This window comes from Corythoichthys intestinalis, chromosome 6, assembly GCF_030265065.1.
Source record: "Corythoichthys intestinalis isolate RoL2023-P3 chromosome 6, ASM3026506v1, whole genome shotgun sequence".
NCBI classification, from domain to species: Eukaryota; Metazoa; Chordata; class Actinopteri; order Syngnathiformes; family Syngnathidae; genus Corythoichthys; species Corythoichthys intestinalis.
The window spans coordinates 22324159-22342097 of record NC_080400.1 but is presented as its reverse complement, the minus strand read 5'-3'; the positions used below and the strand labels follow the sequence as shown (position 1 = coordinate 22342097).

Here is a 17939-nt window from a genome sequence, read left to right as displayed (position 1 = left end):
GGAAAACTACACTTTCATTTAAAAATAAATTAAAATACCACAGCTTAGCCTCAAACGCTATTGTAAATTAAATAAATGAGGATTTTTTTAAAAATTGCACTTTCATTTAAATATAAATTAAAATACCAGAGTTTAGCCTCAAATGGTAATAAAAAATTAATAAATGAGGATTTAAGTACAACAAAACTTGCATAGCAAAAGTTCACTAGCTTAAATGCTAATGTAACTTTTTTTTAACAATACGCTTAACAAATCGTTCAAACATGTTCCCACAAAAAAAAAAACAGCTAAATATACATATAAACTAAATTACAAATGCATTAAAAAAACATTATGTTGGTCTAAACAGGGAGCAGCTGGATTCAGCCATGTTAAATGAGTTATGTCATATTCACTGTTGCCAGTAGAAGGCTGTGTATCCACCCAAATTAATAAAACTAAATGCAAACACTTTCAAAACAGACCACTATAACGGCACTCTAACTAAACGAATATTCGAAGCAGCAACATTTGATTCGAAGTTTTTTTCTAATCGAGTTACTCAAATTAATCGATTAATCGTTGCAGCACTACACTAAAACTGTTCAGACCATAAAGACACTCAGATTCCCGTTCTACGTGTCTAAGCAGCTGAATAAGACGGGTAAAAAAATAAATAAATAAATAAATGAATTAATGAAAACAGAAATGCACTGTGGTTGCCTCCAATTTAAAAAAAAAAAATCATAGTATTTAATTAATTGCCGGCCACTGACAACGATAGATGTCCAAGTCTTTTAAACTGGCTGAATGCTCCTATTTCAATGCCATCAAGCGCATTAGACGTCCAATCCATCTGCACTGGGAGGAGAGGTTGTCAGCGAATGATGGCTGCCAACCATTTCAGTCAAAACAGATTGGACGTCTCATGCTATCAAAGGAGCCAGCCAATTAGTTACTGTAAATGAGTGTCCTAAAAAGATTTAACTAACAATTCCACATAATTGACAGTTTTAACCTATTATTACACTCATCTACAATAAAAACAAGCAAATGTATGTAAGTTAATACACGTCAGTCATTCAAGAAGGTGATCAGAGAAGAGTAACACTCCCACATGAATAGCAGCCCACTCCATTCATGCTACACTGAATTACACCCCTCTCCATCTTTCTTTTCACAGACAGGACACACACAGAGAAGTGAATACCGTGCCAATCTGTTACCACGGCAACTGCAGTTCCATTTAGCGCCGCGAGCCCTCCCGCCATTTGTCTCTGCCACAAGCTCATCCAAGTTCCGCAGCAGTTTTACGACACTGCGGCCAACGTGAAACGACCTTTGTGGTTCCTCCTGCTCTCTCCGCTAATTCTCTTTCTGATTCTCTCCCCGCCCACCTCAAAACAAACAGGCCTTGTGTTTCACATTGAGACGGCTCAATGTCCCACTCAATTAGCCTCTCTTCTTCTTCCTCCACTTTTCTGTATGCGTGTTTGCATACTTCTTTAGGCACGTGGCAGCCAGCAAACTCCTGCCAGCTCCTACTCACAAATATCTGCACATGCAAACACATGAAGTCCTTTTTTCTGTTTGTTTTATCTTCTTCTGTAAATTAAATCATCTGTGAAGTCTTTCCACAGCCTTGTGGAAGACCAAATCTATTATAATCATCGATTGGCCTTCACGTTTAAAGCACACCTGTGCCCAAGGCTTATTACATACATCCCACGGAGACCACATGTGAAAGTGGAACATACCTTTATATAGGAGTGTAGATAGTGATCAAGGTTTTCCTCATGGCACTTGGAAACAATGTGGACTAGCACTCTGAAAAAATGAAATGAAAAATGAAAAAATACATATAATTCAACTGCAAAACTACAATTTTATCATTCCATCACGAAGATTGAGCCTAAAACTGTACATTCTGCCTAGCAACAGAATGTTGATGTGAATCTATTCATATATTCTGTGTGATCATGTGTCCATTCTCCTCAAGACTTTATAAGGCATTTATGATTAAGGCATATACAGTACAATCCTGCCTAGAAACAAGGCGATGTGGACAGACAGAGGAATCTGAGAAATTTTGTTTAGTGATCTTGCAGCGGCACCTACTAAAGCGGCTACAATTGTATTCCAACAAAACCCTTGTGTGAAATTTGCAACCAAAGCAGAGTATACACGACAATCGAACAAAATGTGAGCCCTTTTCCTAATGTATGGTCATATGTGGTGTCTCTCAGATTTTAAAAGATCTGTTAAAATGTCAACAATTGTATATAAGCTACTGTATGTACTGCACTCTTAAAGTGAGGATGCCTGTAGTTGCTCTATTTACCTGGTGGTGGCAGTAGTGACCTCGTCGTTGTCATTCTGAGTAAGAACCTTGAAGAGCTGGTTGAAAAGCACCGGCAGAAACCTGATGATCACTGGAATTCTCTCCATACTGAGGAGACCCTGGAGGAGGGTGGAAAAGAAGGAGGAGGTAGACAAGAACAAGGGAGAGTAAAATAAATATGGCTCATAAACCGCTCAGAGGCGGAAAGAAAATGAAGCCTGACATACTGTAATGTTTCACTGATTAGACGTGGAATAGTTTGGCCTTCTTTTTCAAATAAAGGGGAATTGGAACAGCTTTTTTTCTAACCTTCAGGCAGTTGAGGAAGTTAGAGGTAGGAGGTAGCGAGAGGTCCAGCTCTCTTTTCTGGCACTGCTGAAAGAAGCGGTTCAGGTGGGGGTCCTGGCACCAGCAGGAGAGAAATCCAAGAGAATAGAATCACATCCAAATTAGAGACTGCATTCATTCCTTTTTAACTCTTTATAGGGCATTCATTTAACTTATTGGCTGCCATTGATGGCCCTTGATGTTCTATCACTTTTGACTCTCAGCCAAAATGGATTAGACGTCTAACACCATCATTGGCCCTGAAACTTGGACATTCCCAGACAAGCCTCCCGTGAATTGGTTGCTTCTCATTTCAATGTCAGGCAACAAGTTAAATTCTACTGGGAAAAAAAACTCAATATATTGATAAACTTAGTGTTGTTGGGTGCTATACGCACAGTGTATTTCTGTTTTTATTCATTTATATTTGATTAATTTTTGTTTATTTAACATTCTATCAGTTTATTGATACATAAAAAAGTACATGACAATAGTGATCAATTATACAACAATAATTATAATTCAGAACTAGCGTCCACATATTTTTGCTAATTAAAAAACAAACTCTATAACAACCTTGCTCCCATGTATGCGGACATTTTAGGTCATGTATATGCAAAGGTGTGTAGAGTAGCCAAAAATTTTACTCAAATAAGAGTAGCGTTACTTCAAAAATAAAATTCCTCAAGTAAAAGTACTTGTCCAAAAAATGTACTCAAGAACAAGTAAAAAAACTTATTTGGTGAGAAGTAATGACTAACATTGTGAGTAACTGCTTACATTTTTTTTTTTAAACAATGGCATTTTTTCTGAGCAATAAGTTATCTATATGAACTGTTGTTATAATAATACTGTACAATAATCCATTACTAAACCACATTAAGCCAAAGAAATTCTTGAAATTCTGACATGAAAAAAAAAATACATAATTGAAGCATTATTCGTCTAAAGAGCATGAGTGCCCTCTGGTGGAAAAATAGTTCCTAGTTTGAATAGTGAATAGTTCTTTCATACTTACTATTATGAAATTAAAAAGATCATATCTCGGTTTTTCCGCAGTCAATCGGTGCCGAATAAAAACTGAGAGAGGTTAAAATCCACTCTTCCGAGTCATGTTGAGGGCAACGCTCTATGTCAAAAACTTCATTTTTACAGAGCTTTAAAGACACCACATGGCTGGCGTGAATATAGAATGGCAAGCTTGTGTCTGATTGGTATAATGTGATTACTGTTGCAACGTATCATTGGTGAAAATGGTAGCACTACTCTTGGCATTGCTGGCAAAAAAATTTAAAAAATTAATATGTATAATAAACAAGAAAAATGTAACGACTTTTGTGTAGGCCAAAGTAACGTTTTTTTTCTTCACAAATCTGCTCAAGTAAAAAATATAGCTTAGTAAAACTACTGTTAGAAGTTCATTTTTCTCAAAAAGTTACTCAAGTAAATGTAGCAAAGTATTGTAATGTTACTACTCACCTTTGTGTATGTGACTTGCCCTATAAAGTGTTATGTAGCTACAAATGTGTACTGTTTATTTCAAAGTCAAAAGCATTTTAAAATGGGGAAAAACATTTGAAAAGACATTGGGCCAAGCATGTGCAAGCAACCACAAAGAGACACTTGAAAGTTACCTGAGTGTACACAGTTGACACGACATTAGTTGAAACTTTAAAGATTGCCTTTGCCCCATCGACCCATTTTACATCAGCTCCATTCTGTGAATTGATAAAATACAGAAGACATTAAGATTTTAAGCAGATTGTCAAATTTAAACATTTTAAATAAGCAGGGATGCAAAGATACCAATTGTGGATAAAACCATATGCGGAGTTTAAGGGGGGGGGGGGGGGGCAGCCGAAAAGTGTCATTGCATGTAATTGACTTTCCTATATATGATTTTAAAATAAACTAAAATGAATTAAATGAACAAAAAATATATTTTTATAATGGGTCAAAATTTATTTTTCGAATAGATCATGTGACTAGCACCTTAGACGGCCATTTGCTTTGCTTAGCCAAAACCACCCGAGGACCAAAGAGGCAAGATGGATATACATAATTTTTTCAAACCAAAATTTTCAAACGTGACAACAACTACGGAGCAAGAACCAAGGATTGAAAATGCGGACCATGAAACGCCAGAGAGCGCCGCCAAAATAGTGAGCGGAGTTTCAATTTGCTCCACTAAAGACGCTAATTGTACAACATAGCCACCACCGTTGTCTTGCCAATGTAGTTACCGCCGTCAAAAATTGTATCCCCTGGTTGCGGGAGTTCACACACAGACATTAGTTCTGAGTTATGTCGACTTATACAGTTAATTGAAGCCAGAAAAGAACAACAGTAATATTTTTTGGACATCAACGTTTATTAAACTGGAGAAACTCCATACAGGATTTGAATTACAGTAATAACAGTTATAGGTCGTCCTAAGAGTAAAACAGTAAAACATTGCCTTTTTAAAGTTCAGAACGTATGTTACGTTATGCGACAGAAAAAAAAAAAAGTTTTTTGATTGATGGGCCATGTTTTAAAACCTCGTAGATAACTACATCACCAAAACATGGAAATTAAGCAAATCAGTGCAGCGCAGTGGCTCCGCCCAGGGGATACAATTTTTGACGGGGGTAACTACATTGGCACGACACCGACGGGCGTACCATATTCAATGGATGACGTTCCTGGCGAAAGGTATAGCTGTTCTAAGCAGCCTGATTTAGAATTCTCCTCAAGAATGATGAGAAACAAAAAACACTCATTTTCAACTTATTATTATAAATATTCTTGTAAGTTAATTTTATTGCTGACACTGCGTTTCGGGGTCAACATCATGTTGTGCCCCCCCCCACCCCAAAAGTCAAATTCCGCCTATGGATAAAACTGAATCTTACTTTGGTGTTGTTGGCCTCTTTGATGCCTAGGTAACCAGGAGGCAGGTTACTGGAGACTGAGATGCTGAACTCCTGGGATGATAGACGCCCTTCTTTGAGAACAGGCAACCAAGAGTAACCAACTATAGAATAAAACATGCAGCACGGGATGCGTTAATGGAAAACGACAATCTCCAAGTGGATCTACTGCATGCGAAAGAAGTTTACCAGGGGTTTCCAGGGCTTCTTTCCTCTTTGCGTTTGTCTTAGCATTGATGTCACATGTCACATGGTAAAATGAGAAGAGCAAATGATGCTTTTCGTGAAGCTGGGTAGGGAGCTCAATCTTCACCTGTGTTGGCAAAGAAGAAACGCATCTTGCGTGTTCCCGTTGAAAGCATTTGATCACATGTCATGCAGTGAGCCCACCTCATCGTAGAAGTCAGGGTTCTGAGAGTGATGCAGGACAGTGGAACACGCTGCTGAGGTGAGTAACGGACCCCCGGGCTTGCCATAAATGCACTAGACAGACAAATTATTCTATTTCAGCTTACGTTTCATGGCGACGAAAAAAAATGTGCACTTATTTTGGAGGCTTTAAAGGTAACACACCTTTAAAGATTTGGCAGATTCTTCATCTGAGCTGCGGAACTCCACGTAGACGGCAAGATTACGAGCCTGTGCACAAAAAGAGCACTGTTAACGTTAATAATGAGCTAATAAACTGTTTGGCAGAAGACATGTTACCCCCTGGATATAACTAAAGTTATAAAAGAATGCCTTCCAGTTAACCCTTTAGAAACTCCTTTTTTTTTTAATTCATAGGCTGCACTTGATCCAATGCATTTTGATAGAGAGGGTTGGCAGTGACCAGTTGTCAATTGCACTGAATCATGAGCATTCAGAACCAGTCCTCCTGAGATTTCAATTAATTTCTTAATTCATTTATTCATAAGAATATCAAAAATAATATCAAAAATACAATAATGATGAACAATGAATATATACAGTGGTACCTCGACATATGATCGCTTCCACACACGATCTTTTCGACATCCAACGTAAAATTTCACTCGCCATTTGTTTCTACATCTGACAACATGCTCGAAATACAATGATTTATGACAGCGCCGCAGTTTCTTTGTTTTCCAGTAAGACGGACGCATTACGGATTGTCTTGTGAGATAAATCAACATGGGTTCCAAGAATGTTAGTGTAGGTGCTGAAAAAAGGTAAAAGATGATGCTTACCATTGAAGTAAAGATGGAAATGATAGAAAAATATGAGCGTTGTGTGCGCATCCGTGAACTGGCTCGACAATACGGCCGTAGAATGTCTACTCTCGGCGGTCCTCCCCCGACCTCCGTTCGCCGGTATTTATATTTTTTTAGTATTAAGTTAAGGTGACAATTATTATTTTGGTAGCATCGCCATAGAAATCACCAGCTTCGTCAGGTTTCAAATCATTTATTCCATCAACTTGTGCAACACAACACGCCTACTGTCCGCCGCAGCTAAACAAGAAGAGTGAAAGTAAAAAGTCCTATTTCACTCTGTCAAGACAGCCACGTGATACGTTCAGGTACACCACGCAAAACATATTTGCCACATTGGAACCCAATTTGTTACATTATTCCAGGTATTATTATTATTACTATTATTATGTTATTATTCCTATTTTTATTAATAATGTATTTGTTTTGCTCTGTGTAATTGCTATTTGGAATAGTACCAGCAGTATTTATTAAGGATTTAGTGTAGGGTTTCAGGCTGTGGAGCAAATTAATGGAATTATAATGTATTCCTATGGGAAAATCTTGCTCGACATACGATCATTTCGACTTACAAACAAGGTCCTGGAACGAATTAACTTTGTATGTAGAGGTACCACTGTACAATGTTACATTCCATTGCGGACATTTTTTATATGTATATACTGTATATACTGCATATACACTGTATGTACTGTATGTAACCATAATTTGAATCTGGCTTCCATATATGGACATTAAATTTTGGGTCATGCAGGTCACCCTTGTATAGGAAATCAAATGTTATAAATGTAAATAGTATATGGATGGAATAAATGCATGAATGAATGAATCCAAATATTGTGGGCAACATGGCCCAAAATATGACGTCCATCTGTATGGACCCCAAAAATATTCACCTGCCCGTGAATGGTTAATAATGATTGACGTGATTCAAATTCAGTATTCCAGTTTGTAACACAACAAATGACAAATCTGAAAAACAATAGAAAGGTACAGTATACTGCTTGGTCATGGAAAAATTGTTGCTTTGAAAAAATACCTTAGGTCGACATTCACAATTTAAGGAAAACTTTTTAAGGACTTCTGAAAACTTGACACAACTTGTGCAAAAAAAAAAAAAAAAACTACCAAAAAGAGTGGAGAGTGATGAACAATCAACCATGAAGTAAGCATAATGTATGGAAGTCTTTAATGATCATACTCCGTGATCACTTAAACAGCAAAACTCACAGCTGTTTATGTGAGAAACTAAAAACATTTCCCTCGGTACAACGAGAAGAGATTGGGACAGGGCAGATGGCTGGAGTGATGACAACTGCTTTACCTTGGCGAAGCTCTTCTGGCTGTCGTATTTCAGATGCTTGGGGTAAATGTAGATGTGATTTCTGTAGACGCGGTATGGCTGAGTGAACTTGGTGGTGTCCTGGATGAACTCCTCCACCTCTACAGTGGGCTGCTGTTTGCTCAGATCCTCAAATGGCTTCACGGGGATGTAGGAGGATGTCACACAGTCTTAAAAAATATCAACAACCAAAAGTACACTCATGAGGAAAGGGTGGCACTGAAGATTGGAAAAGTGGTCTTAAATGGTCATGCATACTTGGAAGCTCCAGGGGAACATAGTCCACTATAATGTCCAAAGTCCCAGGTATAGTCTGCAACTTACTGTTCTTCTCTGCCCTGATTTGATAAACATATTGTAAGCTGATGTTGCTTATGTAAATGATCATCTTTAATGCTTACCTTCTGTACTCTGATACGAGTTTGATCAAGTCTTCAGTGGAAATTTTGTTGCTCTCCTGTTTGAACAGCGGGGAAAACCGAGATTCTCGATCAAGTGCCCCCTGGTTGTCCTTGAAAATTGACCTGTTAAAAATAGATCAAAGTACAGTCAGACAATAAACACACAAAAAAATAGGCTGAGATATCACTGTGCATAGAAATATGATACCGTAATTTTCGGACTATAAGCCGTTACTTTTTTTATCCTCATTTTGAATCCTGCGGCTTTTAGTCCTGTGCGGCTTATTTGATGATTTTTTTGGGTTAATGGGTAACACTTTATTTGACAGCGGCATCGTAAAACTGTCATAAGACTGTCATAATAATGATATGACACTGTCATGGGGATTTATGAACGCTTATGACAGATGTCATTAAGTGTCATCCGGCAAATTTGGTCACTAACTCCATTTATGTCCAGCTTGGATCGTTTACATCCATTTCAAAGTGAGTTAAGTTGCCGGATGACTCTCAATGACATTCGTCATAAGCATTCATTCATGCTCATGACAGTGTCATGTCATAATTATGACAGTCTTATGTCTTACCGGTGTTCTGCCAAAATGTCCTACATCAGTGAAAAGTGCTACAACAGGTGAATTTGACACACAAAGTACTAACGTGTGCTTTCAACTTGTTTTGTTTGGATGCATACAGGCAGAATGTCCTAAAAAATGCCTAAAGAAAATACTTAAATGTAGTTATATCCAATAAGGACGGTATAAATACGCTACGTGATTATGTGGTCAACAGATCAACCTGCTTTAAAGCTACCACAAGAAAACACAATGGTTAAAAGTATGAGCGGGAAATACATGCAAAAAGTAGTTTTGTTGAAATGAAAAGGTAATAAAAAACTAAATAAAAACAAAAATAGTGAGTACTCGCCGCTTTTGACCGATGTGCGCATCCATAAGGATGCTTGTGCAAGCGCAATGAGCATTGTGTTGGACGTCTCGCCGCGTCGGAAGGAATTGCAGAACACTGGTTAAAACTGTATTGGCCCGAATATAAGACAGTGTTTTTTGCATTGAAATAAGATTGAAAAAGAGGGGGTCGTCTATTATTCGCGGTCTAGACATTATACCCATTCGCGACGCTAGATGGCGCCAGATATCATTGAAGCGATGTTCTGTCATGACAGATCTCAGCCTCTCTCCCCTAGATGGCGCCAGATATCATTGAAGCGATGTTCTGTCATGACAGATCTTAGCTACTCTCAAGTTTAACCAGTTTGCATTATTTTATTGCAATGTTTTTCCTTATTCAGATTTGTTTCAAGACTACAGTTACAGTTAGACTTCACTTTGAGGGTTAATGCAGTTATTACAATTTTGTTGTTTTATCACAATAGATTGGTTTATTTACATTTCAAAAACCAGAAGCCATTCATTTACGAATGTGATTGCACTTTAGTTTACATATTCAAATGTTCAGATATTAAGATTTCAATGAGGCAAAATAACATGCTTTTTCTCCCAAATATATTATTATAATCATTTGTTTTGGATGTACTGTAATTATTTTCTGCATAAAAATTAATTTGGTGTTCAAAAAGTCTTTTTTCAAACTTGAAAAAGTCTTGAAAAAGAGGGGGTCGTGTTATAATGAGGACTGTCTTATATTGGGGCCAATACGGTATCTTTTGGTGTAAATATCCCATAATACAGTAAGGACAGCTGCGGTTTATAGTCCGGTGCTGCTTATCTATGTATAAATGCCTTTTTTTTTTCGGTCAAATTATGTGGGTGGCGGCTTATAGTCAGGTGTGCCTTAAAGTCCGATAAAAATTATGTTATGTGGTTTTGGCTTCTACTGACCTGACGGACCAAGCAAATGGCATTCGGTACTTTCCCAATTTAGCACAGAACTGTTTATTGGATTTTAAGATCTTCTGGACAATCTAGAAAAATGAAGATGGACACAAAAAACGTTAGCAAGCTGAAAGCAAAGCTCACAGTTAGCAGTGTAATGAGAAAATGATGTATGGAACTGTGGTTACAAAAACACTCATATTGCAAAATTTTGAATAAAAAAACACTTTCTAACCTTGCTGGAGTCCGTGTTTTTGATGTATGGCTCGGTCCCGCAAGCAATATTTCCCATCAGCACCTTCTCTATTCTGGCGACCATCACTATGTCAGTGTGTGGGTTGGTCACAGAAAATAGTGCCTACAAAGTAAAATCAGTCATTTCTGTTTCTACATTTTATACACTTACTCTACTGTCAGTGTCAAAATGTAGCTGACACCTGTTTGGGAAAGCATAGCCAGTGTTCCAGGTCCAGGCTCGGATGACTGTCTACTGAATTCTTATCCCCAGTGACGCACACACCGTTTTCCTGAGCTCCAGAAGCAACTCCGCCGAGCATTAGACGCACCGCCTCGTGGTTGAGGTCCACGTGGAAGTCGGCAGAAACCTTTCTGCCATCTCGAATGTCCAACAGTGATAATGACACAAAGAAAGGCTCGATCTAGTGGAACACATAAGATAAAAATATGTTTTTCTAAGCTACAAAAGGAAAAAAAATGTCTTAAGCTACGATTTCTTACATTTGTGACAGGTACTGTTTCATTCTCATTGATGCAGCCCTGCAACATGAAGTTCAGCGATCGACACGTAACCATGAATCTTCTGCCAAGTTTCTCCTCGAAAGGACGCACTGGGTTTTCACTCGATGAGTGCTCGGCTCGCGGGCTCCTTAAAACCTGTGGTTGACAGAACGCAGATTGTCTCTTGGTCATTACATTAGGTATACCTGCAATCCATGTGTTGGACTCAGGGATCATAATTTCCTAACATTTCAATGTTTATCTGACCTAATGCTGTGGAATATAAACAGGAAATAAGGAGACATGCAACTTTAGGAGCTATTATCAGTTATGCAAAAACATCAATGGCAAAGCTGTACAGTCACAGGCAAAGTGATACATACAGGGGTGTCAGGGTCAAGTGAGAAAAGGTTCAACCTCTCCTCCCTCCGGGCGCAACGAATTCCTTCATCCGTCTCTGAGATATACTGCAGAAGAGGAGACGACAAATGATAATTATACGACCGGAAACCCATAACCACATGGCTTGTGCATGCTCAAAATAGACACTTGCTCCTAAAATCGGCAGATGCAGCGTTTGATTGACCGGAGAGCTTTTCTCAAAAAGAGAACCCATTATAATGATTTCACGGAGGTAGCAATTAGTCCAGATTCAAGCAATGATTTAAGATTTTTAGTTCTGTTATTTGTTATGTCGCATGACTTCATTTTCTATCCTTACTGGTGGATTATTGTATTAAAGGTGCATGCACAGCAAGTTTATATACAGTCCTCAGCTGCATTGTTTGGCCACATTTTATTTGAGCAGTGTAAATTACAATAGCAAACACATTTTCACACTTGTGATTCGACCTGATCTTTTTTTAATTTATTTATTTATTTTTAAACATACAGTACAAGGTACTAACTGTAGCAGATAAACAATGAACTTGATCAAATTGCTGGAAAAATCCAAAACAATATAAAAGCAAAATCCAATTTATTGTGATTAAACAGTATAAGTAATAGAGGCGTGCGAAATTTCCGATTCTTAGATTATTCGTGATTCAGCCGTGGAAGATTCGAGAACGATTCACAAATATCCAAATTCCGATTATTGAATTATACCAGCTAAAGCGGAAGTAAAACACAGCCAGCGCGGTCTTTGGGACGCAATGAGGAACGGACCGAGAGTAAATATCATGTTCAACTCATGCCGCTAGATAAAAAAAAAAACAATCATACCTGACTGCGGTTGACAGCCGCTACAAACAATGCCCAGCTGCTAGTTGCTACAAACATACGGCTACAGTAGATATCATATATATTTAGAACTAGATGCAAAATGCCAGGCGATGTCGGTGTTAGAACATGTATTATTGAACAGAGATGCGAAATGACAGACTTTCCGGCGTAAGTAAGCAGCCACCATCTTAAAGCAGTAGACCTCTCTAGAAGGCTCTGTTGTAGCGAACCTAATTAACTTTTTATCTAAAATACTACGAAATCGGCAGAGTCTTGTCTTGAGTCTATCTTTAAATGATGAAATAGTGTTAAAACTTTGACAAAAGTAGACAGAAGGGAAATTATGGAATAACGGGAGCAATTTTAACAACTGTAACAGTTGATTCACAACATTAAATTAATTGAATGTAGTTTAAAGCTCCTGATACAGAATGGGGACTGGAGTTTTTTATGTACTGTTATTTTTGTATATGTGTTTACTGTTATAAGTTAACTTGATACTGAAATAGTAGTTTGGTTTAGCCTGAGAGGATTTTTGAACAATTTTGGAACTAATGTACAAAACATTAAAAAAAAAAAAAAAAAAAAGGAGTGGGGTGCTTCAATAATCGTTTTATAATCGAATGGGAGCCTCTGAATCGTAATCGTAATCGAATCGTTAGGTGCCCAAAGATTCCCAGCTCTAATAAGTAAGCAAAAAAAAATGTCCGCAATGGAATGTAACATTGTACAGTGGTACCTCTACTTACGAAGTTAATCCGTTCCAGGACCTTGTTTGTAAGTCGAAATGGTCGTATGTCGAGCAGGATTTTCCCATAGGAATACATTATAATTCCATTAATTCGTTCCACAGCCCAAAAACCTTCACTAAATCCTTAAAAAATACTGCTGGTACTATTAAAAATGGCAGTTACACATAGCAAAACAAATAAATTATGAATCAAAATCGGAATAATAATAATAATAATAATAATTCCTGTATTAATGTAACGAATCGAGTTCTAATGTGGCGGACGTTTTTTGCTGACCCTGAACGCACCGCGGGGCTGATGTGCCAGAGACAGACCGGTGAGCTTGAGTTTCACTTTCACTTTGAGTGTTTTCTTGAGAACACCGTCAATTGCGGCAGACAGAAGGTGTTTTTGTTTTGAATAAGTTGTGAAATAAATGATAAAAACGTGGCGAAGTTGGCGATTTCTCTGGAGATGTTACCACAATAAGAATTGTCAGCTTAACTTATAAAGACTGGCGAACGATGGTCGGAGGAGGACCGTGGAGATGTATTGTTGAGCCATTTCACGGATGCCCACCCTACGCTCATATTTTTCTGTCATTTGCATCTTCATTTAGAAGGTAAGCGTCAACTTTTTCCTTGTTTCACCACCTGTACCAACCTTTTCTGAAACCAGCGTTGATTTGTCACACAGGAAAATCGGCCGTGCATTCGTCTGCGGTGCTGCCGATGTCGTCGTATTTCGAGCATGTCGTCGGATGTAGAAACAAATGGCGAGTCAAATTTTACGTCGGATGTCGAAAAGTTCGTGTGTCGAAGCGATCTTATGTAGAGGTACCACTGTATATTTGAATAAAAATAGTGTACTACGTATCTGTTAATAAAATACAATTACGATTATGATTTTTAAAAAAGGTGTAATGGTAGGCAAATATGGTTGCAATATTATTCGACAAATTTTGTATTAGTGGATAGAACATCAGGGTAGTATACCGTATACAGTATTACTTTTAAGATATATTTTTGTAAGAAACAATAGTAAGTTATAAAAGGTTGGACAGAATGACTACAACATCATAGTTCATTTTGTCTGTCCATTCTGTTTTTACCCTTCATGGGGTTGTGGTGTGCTCAGCAAACTTTGTTTTTTAATTATTCGCCTCTCACCCAATCATTAATAATTTTAGAATGAATTTTACATACTTAAATACCTTTGGAATTAAACAAAACTAGGGCATAACAGACAAAAACAGTAATTTTCTTTGGGTGAAATTAAAACAATCAACCTTAGCTAGCTCAGGGTTGATGCCATTTTCTGTGGCATCTTCGTTCTCCTGCAAACAACCGTCGCTCAACGACATGTCGAATACATCTGGAGGAATAAATAAAGACCATGTCATGAAGCATTTTAACAGCTACAGCAGCACACTAAGCAGAAAAAAACAGCATACATCAAACTCAGATTAAATATGACTCTGAATGTGGCATTCATGGACTATAAAGCAGTCAAATCTGTGCTGCAGTGTAATGTTTATGTGCATGCAGCATTTTTTGCACACTGAACAAAATGACGAATGCTCACATTTGAATTTACAGGCGAAAAGAAACAGTGACTCATGAGGGCTGACATCATAAGCGTGAAAAAAATCTCACCCTGGCGATGGTCAGACAGATCCAGACTCTTGCGGTCCGGAGCCGGGCCGTCGTGCGGCGTGATCTGTAAGATCCGGGTCAAGGTACTGATCCACTCCTCCATGTCCTGCTCGTTCTCCGCGGCCAGCACGAAGTAGGTGACCTCGTTCATTTTCAATTCAAAGGCGTGCTTCCTCAAGCGATTATTCTATGCAGATCATTTATCAATATGTCAATAAAATACACATATGACATGAAATTAACTCTTTCAGTGCCATTGACAATGATATGATTGACATTGTTCTGTTGTGAGTTGACATTAGTTTGCCACAAATTGACGCCCAATCCACGCCACTGGGAGAGGGAGTTCAAATGAATTAGATGTCTGACACCGTCAATGGCAGTTGCTCTAAAGAACAAATGATCGATATTTGGAGCACACCTGCACAACACCTGTACACGAGTCAAGAAAGATGCAGCCTTTGGGTTCCTTGGAGATCTTCTCGTCTTTGTAGAAGTTCATGATGTAGGAGTTGTCAGTCAACTGGGTCAACTGGAAGTACCTCCTCTTGAAGGACTGCACAATGACAAGAAATTTCAATACAGTGCAACCGAAGGCAGTTTTTGCAACTCAATGGACATTCTGCATCTACTTCTAATGTTCACGCCTTGGCCAATTGGGCCAGTATTATACAGATACAGTATAGAAGGATGCAAAAGGAGACGTTTCAGGTCTTACCACTCTAACACAAGTCATTCCTTGCAGAGAATAAAGAATATACACCTGTAAATAATTTTACTGATATTATACTGACAGAGCTGGCCAAAAGTATTGGCACCCCTGCAATTCTGTTAGATCAGGGGTTTTCAACCCAGTCCTCAAGGCACACTGTGGGTCCTGGTTTTTGTTCCAGCCGATCCAGCAGAGACAGTTGAACCAATGAGGCTTCTGCTAAAACAAGCCACACCTGACTGCAATCAACTGATTGCACTTGTAAAACACCAGATTGGGGAAAAAGTGTTGTCATCTTGTTTGGTAAGAATGAAATCCTGCACCCACAGTGTGCCTTAGTGGAATAGGTTGGGGACCCCTGTGTTAGATAATGCTCAATTTCTACCAGAAAATGATTGCAATTACAAATGCTTTGGTAGTAATATCTTCAAAAACATAAAAGAGAATGGAAAACAGTTAAATCATTTTTATTTTACACAAAACTTTAAAAATGGGCTGGACAAAAGTATTGGCACCCTTTGAAAACTCATATGATGCTTCTCTAATTTGTGCAATTAACAGCACCTCTTACTTACCTGTGGCACACAACAGGTGGTGGCAATAACTAAATCACACTTGCATCCAGTTAAAATGGATTAAAGTTGACTTAATCTCTGTCCTGTGTCCTTGTGTGTAACACATTGAGCACCAATAAAAGAAAGAAGACCAAAGAACTGTCTGAGAACTTGAGAAGCAAAATTGTGAGGAAGCATGGGCAATCTCAACGCTACAGGTCCATCTCCAAAGACCTGAATGTTCCTGTGTCTATCGTGAGCAGTGTCAACAATAAGTGTAAAGCCCATTTCACTGTGGCTATCCTCCCTAGATGTGGACGGAAAAGAAAATTTCAACGAAAGATTGTGCGGATGGTGGATAAAGAACCTTGACTAACAAGTTCAAGCTGTCCTGCAGCCTGAGGGTACAACAGTGTCAACCCGTCAACCCGTACTATCTGTCTGCGTCCAAATATAAAGGGACTGTATGGTAGGATACCCAGGAAGACCTCACTTCTGACCCAGAGACATATAAAAACAGGCTGGAGTTTGCCAAAACTTACCTGAAAAGCCAATACAGTTTTTGAAGAATGCTCTCTGGTCAGATGAGACAAAAACGAGGCCTTCAAAGAAAAGAGCACGGTCCCCACCAGAAGTTGCGCTAGACTTTTTTGTTGTCTGTCATTTTGACTGACAGGGTCATAAAAATCCGGTCATAATCTATTTTTACCTGTCACTTAAATTTTTAAAATGATGATAATGACATTGTGGTGACCCTTTGTTTGGCATAATTCACCTTCCGTACTTGTGTGTCCATTTGGCTGAGCGCGTTACCAGCTACGACACAGTCACGTGACAGAGACACTTATGAGCTGCGCGCGTTCCGGCTTGAATAGAGAGTTCACAGAGAGCAGCAGAGCTACAGCGGCTGGACACAGCAATTCGAGCTAACAAGACTCTTAACATTGCATACCGCTTCAACATATTCAATAGTATTTAGTTTTCATTCATTTTAAATTAATATTCTGTCCGAACAAGCTTAACAGAGAATCCACACCGTGCCATCACACATCAAGCAGATGAATATGTAACTTTTTCGCCGCAGTGACAAAAACAGCTGACAGTGGCCCCAGTATGTAGGCTACATTATGGAACAATGAAATTAACAGTTCACCTGCTGTGGCCTGAACGGAGTCTTACACCTTCCTCCTGGTGCGCATGGGCTTGAATTGTGTGCCCGCTTGTGCAGTCCCTGTTTTTTCACCTCTTTTATCAACACCATCGTCGTTTTGGGGCTTTTTGAAGAAACTTCGGACACTCAGTTGCCTTGACATTTTGCAGAGTAAGGCCAACAACGTCATGCATCAAGAGAGACAATAGCTAATTAATATGCTCACTCGCCACCCTGTGGTCTGGGGTGTGAATTGCAACCTGTCAAAATGACAGGTGGACTTCAGTTTTTTCCGTCACCGTTTTAAAAAATCGGTCAACGACGGAAAATATTCGGTTAACGCGACCCCTGGTCCCCACAGTCAAACATGGCGGAGGTTCCCTGATGTTTTTGGGTTGCTTTGCTACCTCTGGCACTGGACTGCTTGACCATGTGCATGGCAGTATGAAGTCTGAAGACTACCAACAAATTTTGCAGCATAATGTAGGGCCCAGTGTGAGGAAGCTGGGTGTCCCTCGGAGATCATGGGTCTTCCAGTAGGACAATGACCCAAAACACACTTCAAAAAGCACTAGAAAATGGCAGCTGAAGAAGGCACCCTTCAAATCTCAGAAACCTGGAGCAGTTGGCCATAGAAGAATGGTCTAAAATTCCAGCAGAGATTGTAAGAAACTCATTGCTGGATACCCGAAGCGGTTGTGCTACCAAGTATTAGGCTGAGGGTGCCAATACTTTTGTCCGGAACATTTTTGGAGTGTTGTGTAAAATAATAATTCAATTTTTTT

At 38.8% G+C, this 17939-nt stretch overlaps 1 protein-coding gene across 3 annotated transcripts in view; it reads right to left on the bottom strand.

Moving 5' to 3' along the window:
• dock10 (dedicator of cytokinesis 10) overlaps positions 1-17939 on the bottom strand; it is a 142601-nt gene that overhangs the window by 51069 nt on the left and 73593 nt on the right. For all 3 annotated transcript variants that reach the window (XM_057840002.1, XM_057840003.1, XM_057840004.1), the window contains 19 exons: positions 15160-15294; positions 14739-14925; positions 14372-14457; positions 11512-11595; positions 11129-11284; positions 10828-11049; positions 10626-10748; positions 10397-10479; positions 8538-8660; positions 8395-8474; positions 8119-8306; positions 6133-6198; positions 5950-6042; positions 5749-5872; positions 5542-5663; positions 4282-4365; positions 2630-2722; positions 2321-2439; positions 1737-1806 (listed from right to left, as the gene is read on the bottom strand). In XM_057840002.1, coding sequence (XP_057695985.1) covers positions 1737-1806; positions 2321-2439; positions 2630-2722; positions 4282-4365; positions 5542-5663; positions 5749-5872; positions 5950-6042; positions 6133-6198; positions 8119-8306; positions 8395-8474; positions 8538-8660; positions 10397-10479; positions 10626-10748; positions 10828-11049; positions 11129-11284; positions 11512-11595; positions 14372-14457; positions 14739-14925; positions 15160-15294 — 2238 coding nt within the window. The remainder of the gene's footprint in view (positions 1-1736; positions 1807-2320; positions 2440-2629; positions 2723-4281; positions 4366-5541; positions 5664-5748; positions 5873-5949; positions 6043-6132; positions 6199-8118; positions 8307-8394; positions 8475-8537; positions 8661-10396; positions 10480-10625; positions 10749-10827; positions 11050-11128; positions 11285-11511; positions 11596-14371; positions 14458-14738; positions 14926-15159; positions 15295-17939) is intronic.